Here is a 15,603-nt window from a genome sequence, read left to right as displayed (position 1 = left end):
TATGAGGTCTCCATTACACTGTGTGGCTGTGTTTGTATGCTCCATCGCTCCCTTTCCTACTATTTCATGACTGGTGAATTTTTGGTGGCATCCTAGGCCCCTCAGTGGGATTCCTGATCTGCTTAAGGCCTGCCAAAGCACCACTTGACATCAAAACTAATAAGCCTCTCAAAAATTGATAGATTGTAAATTTGCAGACCGCCTGGTATTCTATATTTACCTATCTTCCATGCAGCTGGATCAGTAAACCCAGTCTCTGCAGCTACGAGATGGAGTTGTGCGACCCCTCATCTCAGACGATTCTCTTTCCCGGAAGTGAGATACAGTCCATTGTTTCTCTATCTTACAAGCCTTCTGTTTTCCCTAGATCTCTATCATAAACTGCTATTCCATCCTGCTCGCCTCCACAAGCATTCAGAGATTACAAAAAATTTCAGTCGCTCTACAAATCTTTAACCTGATGCAAATACACAAAATAAATATATAATATAAATAAGCATATACATGTAAAATACGTGTGTGTACTGATTTCGTGGTACAAGGGCGGGGCTCAATATTCTCATTACTTGCAGATTAGAGATTCCCTGACACACTTGTCTGACTCCTATTCCTCCCCGTCTAACAAATCATAGTTCGCTAGAGGAGGAGTGAGTGACAACTGCCAGTTCTCCTTTCACTGAAAAAGGTATCTTTACTTTTGGAGATGAGAGATTATCAAGTGTGATTAGCATTGGGGTGAACCTAATATACCCCTTGTTAAGAAATGCTATTTGCAATGCTAACTTTATATATTCAACTAAAAAGGATACAATTGTGTTAGATCATCCTAAAAGAGAAAGGGCTCTGGGTAACTCCTTAAGAAAGGAAGTCTTAATAATCTGTGCCTGTAATAGATCTTTCCAATTTTTAGGGATCTATGGCCCAGTGGAATAGGGTGAGGTTTTTACCACATGGTTAAATACTTTTATCCCAGGGTAAGGTATTTACCACGTGTTTAATACTACCTATTTTGAGTTTTTAAATTGAAAATGGGAACTTAATTTCACAGGTTTTATACCCCAATACATTTCGGCAGGTTTGGCCTGTGGGAATCTATGAGGGGGCACTGTGAAGGTGTGCTAATTATCACAGAATTATTAATTCCGATCTCTGTGCAAGGAAGCTTTTGCAAAGGAAATTGAATTCAGCCCTGCACTTGTAATGAGGGGCATTATCCTTCAGTGGCTGACATTTCCAAAGCAAATTCCCGCAACATTAAAAAAACTGAGATCATTAGGTAGGCGAAGTGCCAATCAGAATTTTCCTGATTTGTTATTTTCAATGCTGGGAGCAAAGTGGAGAGCTGAGCAGCCGATGGGTTGAGTCCTAATCTAGCACAAGAAATGCGGGTTGGACTAGGGGAGACATCGGAGGGAAAAACACCCTGGACGGTTGCCAGTTTAAGTATACTGATAGGACTAAAAATGTGGGAGTCATAATTTCAACACAGTATAATCTACTGATGCCTTTTACTCTGTATCTAATTTGTTAAGTTTATTTGACTCTTTTTCACTTACTAATGGCAAAAAAGCTTGAATGAAGCACTGACATTTTCCAGCAATCCCCAGTAACAATTTGAAATATATTTACATATCGATTAATTGATATTCCGAGTTGAACTGGTGAATTGATTATATAGTTCCTCACAAACCATAGTCTCCTTGAAATCCTGATAATAGACTCTGCTTTCTGGAAAGACATGCTTTTTATGCAGCATACAAAACTGCTTGAACAAAATCATTTAGCTTTGTAGGGAGCGTGGGGGTTTTAATATCTTACCAATTACTGTATTTTTATTCAGCCAATTTTCAGAAGAAAGACATCCAATTTATTTTAACAAAATATCACACCAAGCCATTAGCCTTTTGTGTCAGGTCCACCATCCACAATACCGTCTAGCTGCCACATCTTCAGAGTGCAAATTGCTCATTCCGCATATCTTCTTCCTTCTCCTTCAACACAAATGCTCTATTTGCAATATTTCATCATTTCTGCCCAGGGGAAGCCTTTGTGTGTTTCAACCGTAGAGCAGTATATTTTACATAGCACAGACCTGGCTTCAAGGCACCGCAGATTAATTTACAGATAGCATTTATATTGTAGCACGAGCATCACTAGTGAAAGGTGCTGTACAGATAACACTATGGAGTATCAGGTTCACAGTCCAGCTGAGACCACCCAAACCACGTTGTGTTACTGGGAAGGACACTGAATGTGTTGCTTCCATAATAGTTTTGCTCAGGTAACAGAAGGTGACACTCTTGTAAGATAGTGAACATTATAAAAGTGGATCACGTTTTTTTTAATGGCTGTGTGGCTGAGTCTTCTGAGACTCAGAAGTTGGATAATATGCTTGGGTTGCTACCCATGATTGTCATCACTGCCTGCATCAGGATCCCCTAAGAAAGCGTAAGGCAATTACAGTATTTCAGGAGGTTCAGATTGAGGGCCCAGGATGCAAACAAATGACTGAATCCAGAAGTTGAGGATGAGGGTATAACATAAAGAGCTGCATGTCATGATGCAGGGATTTCAGAGTGTGGCAGTGTCCACTTGTCTAGCAGGAAGAAGATGTGTTGTTAGTTCAGTGGGATGCAGGGTGAGATGATCAAGCAGTCTTTGGTTGCCACAATTGCAAAGGTAAGGCCCCTGCAGGGATGGCTAGACTGGGAATCCTGACACTCTGGCATTTTCCTGTAGGGCTGCTGGATATGGGGCAGTTTTAAGAGCTGGATGGGCTTCAATGATCCCATAATACCAACATGGCCCTACTCTATTCGTGGCTTCCTGCACTCTATGGCTAATTTGATCATTTTTGCCAGGTCAGATTTTGGAACTTCCATTGTTAAAAAAGATTCCCTAGATTCTACTTTCAAGAGGCAGCAAAGTCCTGTAAAGTGGGAGGGATTCAGCTAAGGGATTGATGGGTACAGGATCCCAGCTCTTGAAGGTCGGTGTTGAAAACGATAGTAAAAGTCACACGTCATAGTTGTTGAATAGATAAATGCTGATAATATAGGCCGGTTCACCAGTGGTCACAAAAGTCTAATAAATCGGTTGACACTTTCACCATTATCAATTTCGAACTTTGCCAAAATGTAGCCATATACTTAGCTTTCAACTGGCTCTCCAAATAGTGAGCCAATCCTTGGTCACATTTAAATCAACAAGGGGCTGCCGCTAGCACCAGTGTTTTGTGATCTCTTGACCTAGGATGCAGCTACTCTCCATTGCGAGCAACATGCCAAACAATAAGCCACATTCGCTTCAGTATAAAACAACATAAGAGGAGAGGATGTGGCCTAATGGATAAGAGCGGTTGACCTCGAATCTGGGAAACCGGCTTCAAGTCTCAGCAGGGACGTTCAACATCCTGTGATTATGGGCAAGTCACTTAATCTCCACGTGCCTAACAAAATAAATGTGCCCATCTGTAACACAACTGGTGCTCATCTAAAGTGCTCTGATACCTGCGGATAGACTTCGCGCTATATAAACCCATCCAAAAATACAATCTAATCTTCAGCAAGAACCATTAACAGATGCATTCACACTTATTAAGACCACAGGCTCAGACAGAAGCATAGCTACCATTAGTGCAGCAGGTGTAGTGTGAGGTGCTTTCCGTGCCCTGATGTTGACTTCCCCTAGGGAGCAGTAAGGCCAATTGACCCTGCCTGTATTAGATCCCTTTTTACACCCTTACTAGTCCCCCGAGCTCAGTTGAAGCTTTCTGCCAAGACAAAGGAACTTTTGTCCCCTTCACGATAAGAGGGGTAGCACCACACCAAAAAATGCTGGGCACGCTGGGAGGAAAGAAGGCTCTGGCATTCAAAAGGAGTACATATTAAACAGCACTTTGATAAATTTCCATTGGTAAATTTACAGCTTGTTTTCAGTCCTGGAAGTTCAGGTGCATTATCAGAGTTTTAGTCTTGCCTTGCTTCAGAGGAACCTAGAAAGCTAAATCCTCAGTTTGTAATAGTTTGTAAGAGTGAAGTTCACGTCCGGCACATACGCCCCAGAGATATGGGATTCTGTGGACACCCAGCACATATTTGCAAAATGGTCCGTCGCTCTTGCTGATCCTGCTGAGCTTCTGTTTGAGTAATTGATTAAATCTGTGCATAATGAGTGAAAGTTTTGCATAGACACATTCTCAGACCTGCTTAATGATTCAGAGGTAAAACCCTTTGAGAAACGCTTCCGTGAGCCGATCAGAAGGTACCCTTGTGCTGCATACTAGTCAGCTTTGACGTTTTGCACTTTTTTATATTCCCGTGTTCTCACAATAATCCTAGTTGCTATCATAACTCCTGGCCTGCATTTTTCTGGAAGCATGACATCTGCACCAGAGGCATGGAGTGTCTACATAGGGATCTATATGTCTGCGATTGCTGAATACATTTGACATTTATGTGACTGAGTGACCAATTTTTAAAGTATCATGGCCATAGACTATGGTACTGCTCTGAGATTTTGCACGGCGTAAAGATTTGAAGAGTGACAGCACTGCAGTGAAAATATGTATGGCCACACACACCTGTTGCTTGTTTGCATTTGTGAAAATCAAGATATCAGACTGTTCCAAGCTAAGTCTGAGAGTCTCACCAAAATTAGACTTTTTCTGTACATTTTGATAGTTTCTAGCACTAGGTTTTTACTGGGGAGCAAGAAGCTACCAGATCCAGAATGTAAACTGCTCTGAGTTCAAAAGCCAGGGCTGGCCTACTTAGGGCAATTAGTGATATCCAGTACAGCCATGACTGAGAAATTCTTGTTCCGTAGCAGAATGCGGTGTAATTCATAAAGATGTGCGTCATTAGATCACAAAATTATGATGTTCTCGTACAAGTATGTCTCTCATAAAATGTACTCATTTTACAAGAAATTTCTCCTTTAGCAAAAAATGTGCCTAATATTTCAGAATAAGTAAAATAAAACTCCTATGACGGTTCTACTTATTTTGCAGAAAACTACGTTTATGCGCTTTTTACCTTAATAGTTAATATTTGTAATTCTTTTCTCCCACAAAAGCTAATTTAAAAATCAAGCTCATTCGATGGATTTTAAATTGACTATGCTTTGCACAAAATCTCATGAAATTTGTGGAAACAATCCCAGATTTTTTAACACACAATGTAAACCTTTGGATTGGGCCCGCAATGAGTATTTGTGAACATTTAGCAGGAATGTATTTGTGTACAGCATACTACATTTGAGATATTATTCACACTTTGTTTTGGCTCGTCACAACATTGAGAATGTTTGATGTTACCTCCCGCAGATGAAATCGAGATGCTGGAGAGGCTGTGGCTCTCAGGTATCTGCCACAACGACAAGATCGAGGTGATGAGCAGCAAGTTGGACATCGACAACATGGCGGGGGTCTTCTATATGCTGCTGGTGGCCATGGGTCTGAGTTTGCTGGTGTTTGCATGGGAACATCTCATCTACTGGAAGCTGCGTCACTGCATGCGGCATTCAGGGAAACTGGACTTCCTCCTGGCCTTCAGCAGGGTAGGTACCACAAGAACATGTTTAATAGGAACTTTGGCACATCCTTTAACATTATGATAGTGTATCTAAATATTACTCTTCACTTTCATTAAAGGCGAAGTACCACTCAAAAAAATGTTCCATCATTGAATGGCCCATAGTACAAAATCCAAGAATAAGCCTCTTATTTTATTCAGTTTTTTCTTTTTCACTTTTTTTTTTCAGTATATCTTCTGTCAATTTTCCCAACTTGAACAAGTGAAAAGCTAACACTTGGCAGTCATTTTTTTTTCTCTTCATGTTATTCTTAAATACATTTAAAGTTTTCAAGGTGGAATAGGCAAATGATACGTTGTTTCTTCAAGGTGGTACACGCATTCTAATTGCATCCACATAAAGTAACAAAGAATCATTTGCCTATTCCACAGATGATACTTTGTTTCTTCATGTGGTACACGCATTCTAACTGCATCCACATAAAGTAACAAAGAACCATTTGCCTATTCCACAAATGATACTTTGTTACTTTATGCAGATGCATTAGAATAAGTGTGCCACATAAAGTAACAAAGTCTCATTTGCCTATTCCAGTAATGATACTTTGTTTCTTCATGTGGTACACTCATTCTAATTGCATTCACATAAAGAAACAAAGTCTCATTTGCCTATTCCACAAATGATACTTTGTTTTTTCATGTGGTTCACTCATTCTAATTGCATCCACATAAAGTAACAAAGTATGATTTGCCTATTCCACAAATGATACTTTGTTTTTTCATGTGGTTCACTCATTTTAATTGCATCCACATAAAGTAACAAAGTATGATTTGCCTATTCCACAAATGATACTTTGTTTCTTCATGTGGTACACGCATTCTAATTGCATCCACATAAAGTAACAAAGAATCATTTGCCTATATCACAAATGATACTTTGTTACTTTATGCAGATGCATTAGAATAAGTGTGCCACATAAAGTAACAAAGTCTCATTTGCCTATTCCACAAATGATACTTTGTTTTTTCATGTGGTACACTCATTCTAATTGCATCCACATAAAGTAACAAAGTATCATTTGCCTATTCCACAAATGATACTTTGTTTCTTCATGTGGTACATGCATTCTAATTGCATCCACATAAAGTGACAAAGTATCATGTGCCTATTCCACAAATGATACTTTGTTTCTTCATATGGTACACGCATTCTAATTGCATGCACACAAAGTAACCAAGGATCATTTGCCTATTCCACAAAATATACTTTGTTTCTTCATGTGGTACACGCATTCTAATTTCATGCACACAAAGTAACCAAGGATCATTTGCCTATTCCACAAATGAGAGTTTGTTTCATCATGTGGTACACTCATTCTAATTGCATCCACATAAAGTAAAAAAGTATCATTTGAATATTCAACAAATGATACTTTGTTTCTTCGTGTGGTACACACATTCTAATTGCATCCACATAAAGTAACAAAGTATAATTTGCCTATTCCACAAATTATACTTTGTTTCTTCATGTGGTACACGCATTCTAATTGCATCCACATAAAGTAACAAAGTATCATTTGCCTATTCCACAAATTATACTTTGTTTCTTCATGTGGTACACTCGTTCTAGTTGCATCCACATAAAGTAACAAAGTATCATTTGCCTATTCCACAAATGATAGTTTGTTCCTTTATGCAGATTAATTAGAATAGGTGTGCCACATAAAGAAACAAAGTATCAAGCACTTCTTTTAAAGCTGAAATGGATCTCAGCATAGCAAGTAGAGAGAAAAACGGTGCCAAAGAAATCTCACTCGCCAATTGGAGTCTGAAAGGTTTATAGGCAAAAGAAACATTAAAAGGCGGTGAATGAAAGAGTCATTCGGTCTGGGACTCTCCCGGCAAGGGTGAGCGGAGACCAACTCACAGATAGATGGCAAGAGTCAACCACATGGTCAGTGCTTACCGTGAACACAAGCAGGTGCCCAGCTGAGATCATGAGAATGAGGGAGCGCGGCCTTCAGACTGTAACAGAAATGCACACAGTTTGGCTTGTCTTCCTTTTTTCACGCCTCGCGAGCCAAGGCGCGAAAGAGTTGCCACATCAGATTTGGGCACTTGCATTTGTTAGTCTGAGCACAAAAACATGGCAGAAGGTAGGCTGCAATTACACAAACGCCAGCAAATATGGTTTACGCTTTCACAGTCGTGACTGCCAAGTGCTAATGTTCAGCTGCTAATTTGGGAAAAAGTGAAAAAAGTTGTGTTGGGAAAACTTAAATAACTGGTTGGCTTTATAGTGCGTGTCATTCAGTGGCCAAAAATGTGTTGGGTGGAAAAAACAAGATGAGTACTCATGTACTGTCCATTATCGCTGAATGTCCTCATCAATTTTCATCTATATTATAGTTGTGTGTGTGTATTCATCTGTCAAAGTATGTCATTACAATCCTTCTGTTATCACCTACCAATAGATATGCCCACATTACGGAACAAATATAACATGGTTTGTAACACATTTCTGTTATGATGCATCAACATATTTAGCAGGCTTATTGATAACACATTTTACAGCTAATCGTATTATATTTTCTCAGAAAATAATTATAAACTAGAAGTATCATGTATTCCCTGGTCGAGTCAGTCTAAGAGCTCTCATCTTCCTATGCGCCAAGTTCAGAAGTTGTACAAAACACCCGCGCTCTGAAATTGATATCAATTCTGCTTCGCCATCTCAACGCTTATGCATCTCTTATTTACAAGTATTTTGGTCCCCCCCCCCCTCTGGGCCATTGTGTAACCTGGCTTCGCTGTTAGTCAGGCAGACAAGAATCTTCTTGTGTCCTTGGCTACTGTTTAAGCTGGAGTGTTTACTGTTTAAAACGCGCAGCTTTGTATGAGATGTGAATGGGCAGAAGAGAGAGAGAAGATAATCCCAGCCGGTCATACGTGCAAATAAAATGAAAAATGCATTTGAAAATAACAAAATCTTGACTTTGCAGGCTTTCTCCACTGATGAGCACACGCGGCAGTTAGAACTCATTATTCCTGGAGTATTTGTAAAATGTTTGGTTTTACAAATGGCAGCTTACTTGTTATTTTATATGTGTTGGCTATAATAACACGGAGTGCATATTGGTAGTCTTAGAGAATGTTTTGTATGGGACCATGGATATCTAATTGTCGAATGGCTAAAGGGAAAATCTTGACTGGATGTGGAAGATTTTTCACTCAAAATACTCAAATGACAGTCTCCCTTTATTCCAGTGCTTAATTTGAGCTGGTGGTTTCTGGTGCCCAGCAACAGCACATCATTATCAGCCAGCACAAATTTTAGTCCACCACATGATGGCGCTGTCTGTCTAATCTTGAGCTAAACACAACCACAGTATTTTGATAACTAAATATACATTAAAAATGACATTTCAGACTGTTCCACATCATTCTTATAGCTTTGGTGGCCTGGAATAGTCTGAATTGTCAGACTTATAGGAGTGGGATGGTTAGTAGTGAAGAACCCGGGTTTAACCCAGCGGCGTCAGGGGCACGCCTAAGATCTTCGAGTTCACCTGTCTTGGTATACAGAGACACGGAATACTTCTGGATGGCATCAGAGACCAAGTTTATTAGCTGCAGCTAGTAACAGTGATCCTAGAAATACATCACGTGTAAATTCGCAGGAGACTGCTCATTTTACTAAGGCGAGACGTCTCCTTTTATACCCAATATTCACATTATAAATGTACACCCACTGCACAAAATTCTAGCCAATAAGGTACATTTTCAAACAAAGTGTCACATAAAAAAAAACTCAATTTACAGTATCCCAACCCAAAAGTTAATTATTAGGAATGTCCCAAATTCAATCTCCACAAGCCGGACAAACCTATAATTGAAAGCATAACCCATGTAATGAAGAAACATAAAAAAAGAAACGGTAACAGATGCTGAACAAGATAAGGCATGTGCAAGGAAACTAAAAGTTAACGATGTCCTGAACATTGATTGGCAATCTCAGACAAAGATCGATCAGGGAAATTGGCTTTGCGGGGTCAGTTTCAGGTGCAGAGGTCAGTTTCTTACAGTTCATTTCAGAGTCAAAAAGAAACCTAGTTAATGTATACATGAACTAAGAAGGCCAGGCCACTTTATTCACCAGGCTACCTTCACAGGCCTACGTGAGGGCAACACAAAATGGTGGCACAGAACAAAATGGAGTCAGACTCGAGAATTACAGAACCTCAGTAGTTGTCTTGGTAGTGTTATTGGCCACACTGGCAGGGGCAATGGGTGGTGCAGGCTGCCGTGGCCTCCTGAGAAGGGCCCTGCGGCTTATTCCCTGTGCACAGAGGGTGATTGTTTTTAAAAACTTGAAAGTGTAAAGCAGTGTTTATCCTTTCTTTCTGGTTGCAAGGGGGTTTGAGGGTCAACAGAACAGCTGCCTTGACCGGAATATTTTAGGGTGCCAACATATACAGTTGGTAAAACAACACTATTTAATCATTTCAAGATGGCCACACCAGGCCAGTCCCTCCTTTACTTCATTGCCAGTCCCTCCTTTACTTCATTGCATGGATGGAAAAGGCGTAAGTAGAACAAAGGCCCAACATAGTGAGGGCCCTCTAAGAGATTTCTGGGATGAAACCAAGGCACAAATGTCCACGGGCTTCAACTTGGAATAGGAAAATCACTGCTAAGGAAACCTTTCGCAGGCAGACCTGGGAAGACAGCTACAATCATCTGGGCAACAAGACCTGTGTTCATGGTGCCATGACCATGAGGCTGTCATTCTCATAATTGTGGGTGCTGACTATTCTATTTGACTGAATAGCTTGATAGTGATCTGGGGGTTGCAGCATTTCATCTGCCATGATCTGGCTGTCACATGTATCTTTAAGTGGAAAAAATATGATCTTCTTTACCGAGGCTTCAGACGTTCATGAGGTATCTTTCTCTGATCATCAGGGTTCACTTCCTGCCACCTCAGGGTAACTAGGACATTCTGTCATGGCAACGGCCGTACCCAAACCCACAATAGCTATCACCTTTGTCACCCCACTGTTGAGAGGTTACCCAAACAAACCCGGATATCCTTTATTGTGGGGGGAGCTGTGACAATCTTTGCACAAATTTTGGGGCCGGGAGGCACAAGTAGTTCCTTTTCTCCATGGCAACCCTCACTGCCCCAAGGTGCTCTTGAATTCCTTTCCTTAGCAACATTTACATTTACATTTAGGCCCTCATTATGAGAAGTCCGAGGAGGAAGAGTTATTTATCAGACCAAATAAAAAAATAAAAAAAGCTTGAGAGATCAGTATTCTGGGAAATAACTGCTATCGCCAGTTTCCCCTTCAAAACAGGGAATGACATGCAGATTTTGGTGCTTTGAGCTCAAAAAGTTGTAGTCACAGGAATTTGTCACCAGTAAATTTCAGTGGGGTTGACATGCCAAAATTCATGTGGGAAGAATAGCTGAGGATGCTGTAATTATCTGCTAATTACTATTAAACTTGGGATTCCGATAACTAACGCCTTAGTGGGGATTTGGTAAGCTCATTCTGGTTTTGTGAGCTAACGTAAAGGCGAAAAATCTAGAAGATTTTGTTCTACTATCAGTGATATTTATGGTATTTTATGCATAGGCCTTAATTCGAAGTTTGCCAGTTATACCAATCCTGCACGCATCCTTGTTTGTGCAGGGGTCAGAATTCTGAGTTGGATATTATTTACCCCACCCATTAATTACCCGGTGCGTTACATACCTCAGCCTTCATTACATTTTAACAGGTCACCCCTGCCCATGTTTAATAAAGGAAAACAATAAGGTATTTACTGAGACTTAAAGATTTTTCGTGCTTACTGCATGTTTCACTAAATACCGTAATGTTTTCCCCAAAAACATGGAATGGGTGAAATTTAGTAGCCTTGATAGTTAGGCCTGCTTTTTGCAGGGCCTCCAAAACATTCCTCAGGTGGACCAGGTGATCCTCCTAGGTGGAGCTAAAGACAGCAATATCATCTAGATATGCTGCACTAAAGTCTTCCAAGCCTGTAAGGACTTGATTCACCAACCTTTGGAAAGTGGCAGGTGCATTCTTCAAACCAAAGGGTATTACCACAAACTGATAATGCCCACTAGGGGTAGAAAATGCTGTCTTTGCAACATCAGCTAGTCTGATCTGCCAGCAGCCAGCTGTCAGGTCAAATGTGCTTAGAAACTTAGCTGAGGCCAAAGTATCTATCAGCTCATCTGCACGGGGGATGGGATGGGCAGCAGTCCTAGTAACCGCATTGAGACCCCTGTAGTCTACACAAAACCTCATTTCTCTCTTGCCATCTGTGGTGTGAGGTTTAGGTACCAGGACTACTGGGCTAGCCCAAGGGCTAACTGAGGGTTCAATCACACCCAAATTCAACATCTTTTAGACTTCTGTCCTTTTACAGTCCCTGACATGGTCAGGTTGCCTGTAGATCTTATTCTTCACAGGTAGACTGTCCCCAGTGTCTACCTCATGAGTGCACCAGGTGATCTGACTTGGAGTCAGAGAAAACATATGTCTAAACTGGCTGAGAACGTTTCTGCAGTCAGTTTGCTGCTGGGCAGTGAGACTGCCTGCCAAGGCTACACCATCAACTGACCCTTCACCAGGGTTCTGAGAAAGCAGGTCAGGGAGTGTATGGTCACTCTCTTCTTGCTGTCCTTCATCAGTAGCCATGAGCAAGCCCATGTCTGCCCTGTCAACATATGGTTTAAGTCTGTTGACATGAAGTACCCTATGGGGACTCCTAGTGGTCCCAAGGTCTACCAAGTAGGTAACCTCCCCTTTCTATTCAACTATTGTATGGGGGCCACTGCATTATTCCTGGAGAGCTGCTGGGCCACAGGCTCCAACACCCACACCTTCTGTCCTGGCTGGTAAACAGTCAGTGCAGCCTTTTGGTCATGCCAGGCTTTTTGCAGTTCCTGGCTAGCCTCAAGATTTTTGGTTGCCTTTTTCATGTACTCAGCCATCCTGGAGCGGAGACCAAGCACATAGTCCACTATGTCCTGTTTGGGGGGCTTGAGAGGTAACTCCCATCCTTCCTTAACCAAATACAATGGACTCCTGACAGGGTGACCAAACAAAAGTTCAAAAGTGCTGTAGCCAACCCCCTTTTGAGGCACCTCCCTGTATGCAAATAAAAGGCAGGGCAAGAGTATGTCCCATCTTCGCCTAGGCTTTTCTGGGAGTCCTTTAATCATGCCCTTTAAGGTTTTGTTGAACCTTTCAACTAAACCATTGCATTGTGGGTGATAGGGGGTGGGGAATTTGTAGTTCACTCCACACTCCTTCCACATAGCAGTCAAGTAATTAGACATGAATTTTGTACCCCTGTAAGATACTACCTCCTTAGGAAAGCCTATTCTTGAGAACACACTCAAGAGAGCTCTTGCCACCACAGGTGCTGTAGTCGTTCTGAGGGGAATTGCCTCTGGGTACCTGGTGGCATGATCCACCACCACCAGTATAAATCTGTGCCCAGATGCTGTTTGAGGATCCATAGGACCAACAATGTCAATCCCAACCCTCTCAAAGGGAACCCCCACCACAGGTAGTGGTATTAGCGGGGCCTTTGTAGTGCCACCTGCTTTGCCACTGACTTGGCAGGTTACACAGGAGTGACAAAACACCTTAGTGTCTTCAGACATGTGGGGCCAGTGAAAGTGAGGGACAATTCTGTCCCAAGTCTTGTTCTGGCCCAGGTGTCCTGCTAGGGGAATATCATGGGCTAATGTCAATAGGAAGCCCCTAAACTTCAGAGGTATAACCAACCTCATGGATGCACCAGGCTTGGGGTCTCTACTCTCTGAGTAAAGGAGTCCATCATCCCAATAAACTTTATGGGCGCCACTAGCATTCCCAGCAGCCTCATCAGCAGCTTGCTTTCGGAGGGGTTCAAGAGAGGGGAAGGTTTTCTGCTCCTGGCTCAGATCAGACCTGGAAGGGCCCTCTGTCCCCAAGAACTCAACCTGGTCAGGTTCAAGCTACTTTGGGACAGTTCCTTCTTCAGGCTCAAGATCATCTCCCTGAGGAGACTGATCAGCATTCTGAGTCAGGTGGGAAGGCTCTGCCTTAACCCTACTGCTCCTCCTCTTGTGAGGCACCTGGTCCATTTTTTAAGAATCCAGGGCCTGTCCAGCTTTAGACATTTTGGCCTGTGACCTAGTCAAAGCAAAGACATGAGCAGGGATCCCTAACAGTTCTGCATGTGTCCTGAGCTCCACTTCAGCACAAGCTGAAGTCTCCATATCATTGCCAAGCAAGCATTCGACTGGTAAGTCTGCCCTCACCACAACCTTCTTAAGGCCAGTTACCCCTCCCCAGGAGAAGTTAACAACTGCCAGAGAATGGTCTGTTCTGACATTGCTAGCATTGGTCACTTGGTACATTTCACCAAGTATAATCTGCCCAGGATCCACAAGATCTTTTGTCACCATTGTGACACTTGCTCCTGTGTCCCTGAATGGCCAAGCCTCTACTCCATTTATCAAAGGCACCTGTCTGTATTTGCCCAGGTTACTGGGACTCACAAAGGCGGACATTTCCATTCCCCCATCACAGACAAGCACAGCCTGAGTTGGAACTCTGACCAGGCCAGAGTCCATCTCAGAACCCAGGGTCAACCCTACTACACCCTTATTCTGAACATTGCCACCACCTATTGTAGCTGTACTAGGTGGAACAGTTGCCTTAGGGGCAATGGTGGCTTGAGTAGATTCTTTGGACTTGGTGCAGTCACTGGTCCAGAGAGTTTTCTGTTTACAGATTTTGCATCAAGGTTTCTTTTGGCCTTTACCCTTACTTGACTGTGACTTCCCATTAGAAGAAGATTTTTGGGGCCCTTGAGAAGGCTTATGGTCTTTACCCTTTTCCCCACCCTTGTCAGAGTTCTTGGAATCTTGCTTCTTTGGCTCACCACCTTGGTTCTGTACCTTCTGCCTCACCCTGGTTCTGACCCATTTGTCTGCCTTCTTTCCCAATTCTTGGGGAGAGGTCAGATCAGAGTTTACCAGGTACTGGTGCAACAGCTTATTTTGACAGTTATTAAGACTCTGCTCCCTCATTATCAGATTGTACAATCCTATGAAGTCACACACTTTACTGCCCAATAACCAACCTTCCAGAGCCTTAGCAGCACAGTCAACAAAGTCAACCCAGTCTTGATGTTGTGCTTTTTGGGTATCTCTGAACTTTAACCTGTATTGTTCAGTGGTTAGGCCAAACCCATCTATTAGAGCACTTTTCAAGACCTGGTAATCATCAGCATCCTCTTCTCTTACAGTGAGGAGCTTATCTCTACCTTTGTCTGCAAAGGAGAGCCATAAGATTGCTGCCCACTGACCTTGAGGGAACTTCTGTACTTTACGGGCCCTCTCCAAGGCAGTTATCCACTTGTGGATGTCATCGCCACTCTGGTAGGGAGGGACAATCTTACTTAGGTTATGGTCATAAGACCTCTCCCTATCGCTAGGGAAACTGCTGCCACCAAGGGACTCTAGTCCCTCCTTTTTACTAGCTCTGTAGAGCTCTAGGGCTTCCCTATCTAGGGCCTCTGCTGCTTTCTGAGGTTGAACTTATCTTGCTCATACTTCAGCAGTCTCTCTCTCCTCTCCTGGGAGGTTTCTGTTCCTCTGTGAGATGAAACAGAGGTCCCTATAGAGGGGTTAGACTGGACAGATCCCCTTGAGAGAGATCTATCCCTTCTAGCTCTCCTGGAGGAACAAAGAGGGGAGCATTGTTGTCATCCTCCTCATCCTCATCCAGGGGAGCTGGGTTCACCAGATCTTGATCATTGTCATCAGTCTGGTCAGCATTAGAGGTAGGGTCAGGGGAGTTTCCACCCCTAGGCCCACCCTCAGCTGCTGTCCCACCCACTCTGCCTACCCCACCAGAACCAATAGGTCCTGGGAGATCATCCAGCTTGAGTATCTTTATGAGATGCTGGGTGGATGGACTTTTGCCTGTCTTCAACTTCCTAATGGAACATAAGGCTCTAAGCTGTGCAAAGGAGAGATCCTATTATCTAC

At 42.4% G+C, this 15,603-nt stretch overlaps 1 protein-coding gene across 1 annotated transcript in view; it reads left to right on the top strand.

The window, feature by feature from the left end:
- GRIN2D (glutamate ionotropic receptor NMDA type subunit 2D) overlaps positions 1-15,603 on the top strand; it is a 1,598,839-nt gene that overhangs the window by 1,436,663 nt on the left and 146,573 nt on the right. The window contains exon 12 of the mRNA XM_085616462.1: positions 5,327-5,559. Coding sequence (XP_085472588.1) covers positions 5,327-5,559 — 233 coding nt within the window. The remainder of the gene's footprint in view (positions 1-5,326; positions 5,560-15,603) is intronic.

The sequence above is a fragment of the Triturus cristatus genome, chromosome 7, assembly GCF_964204655.1.
Source record: "Triturus cristatus chromosome 7, aTriCri1.1, whole genome shotgun sequence".
NCBI classification, from domain to species: domain Eukaryota; kingdom Metazoa; phylum Chordata; class Amphibia; order Caudata; family Salamandridae; genus Triturus; species Triturus cristatus.
The sequence above is the reverse complement of the archived record's forward strand: the minus strand, read 5'-3'. Positions and strand labels throughout refer to the sequence as shown.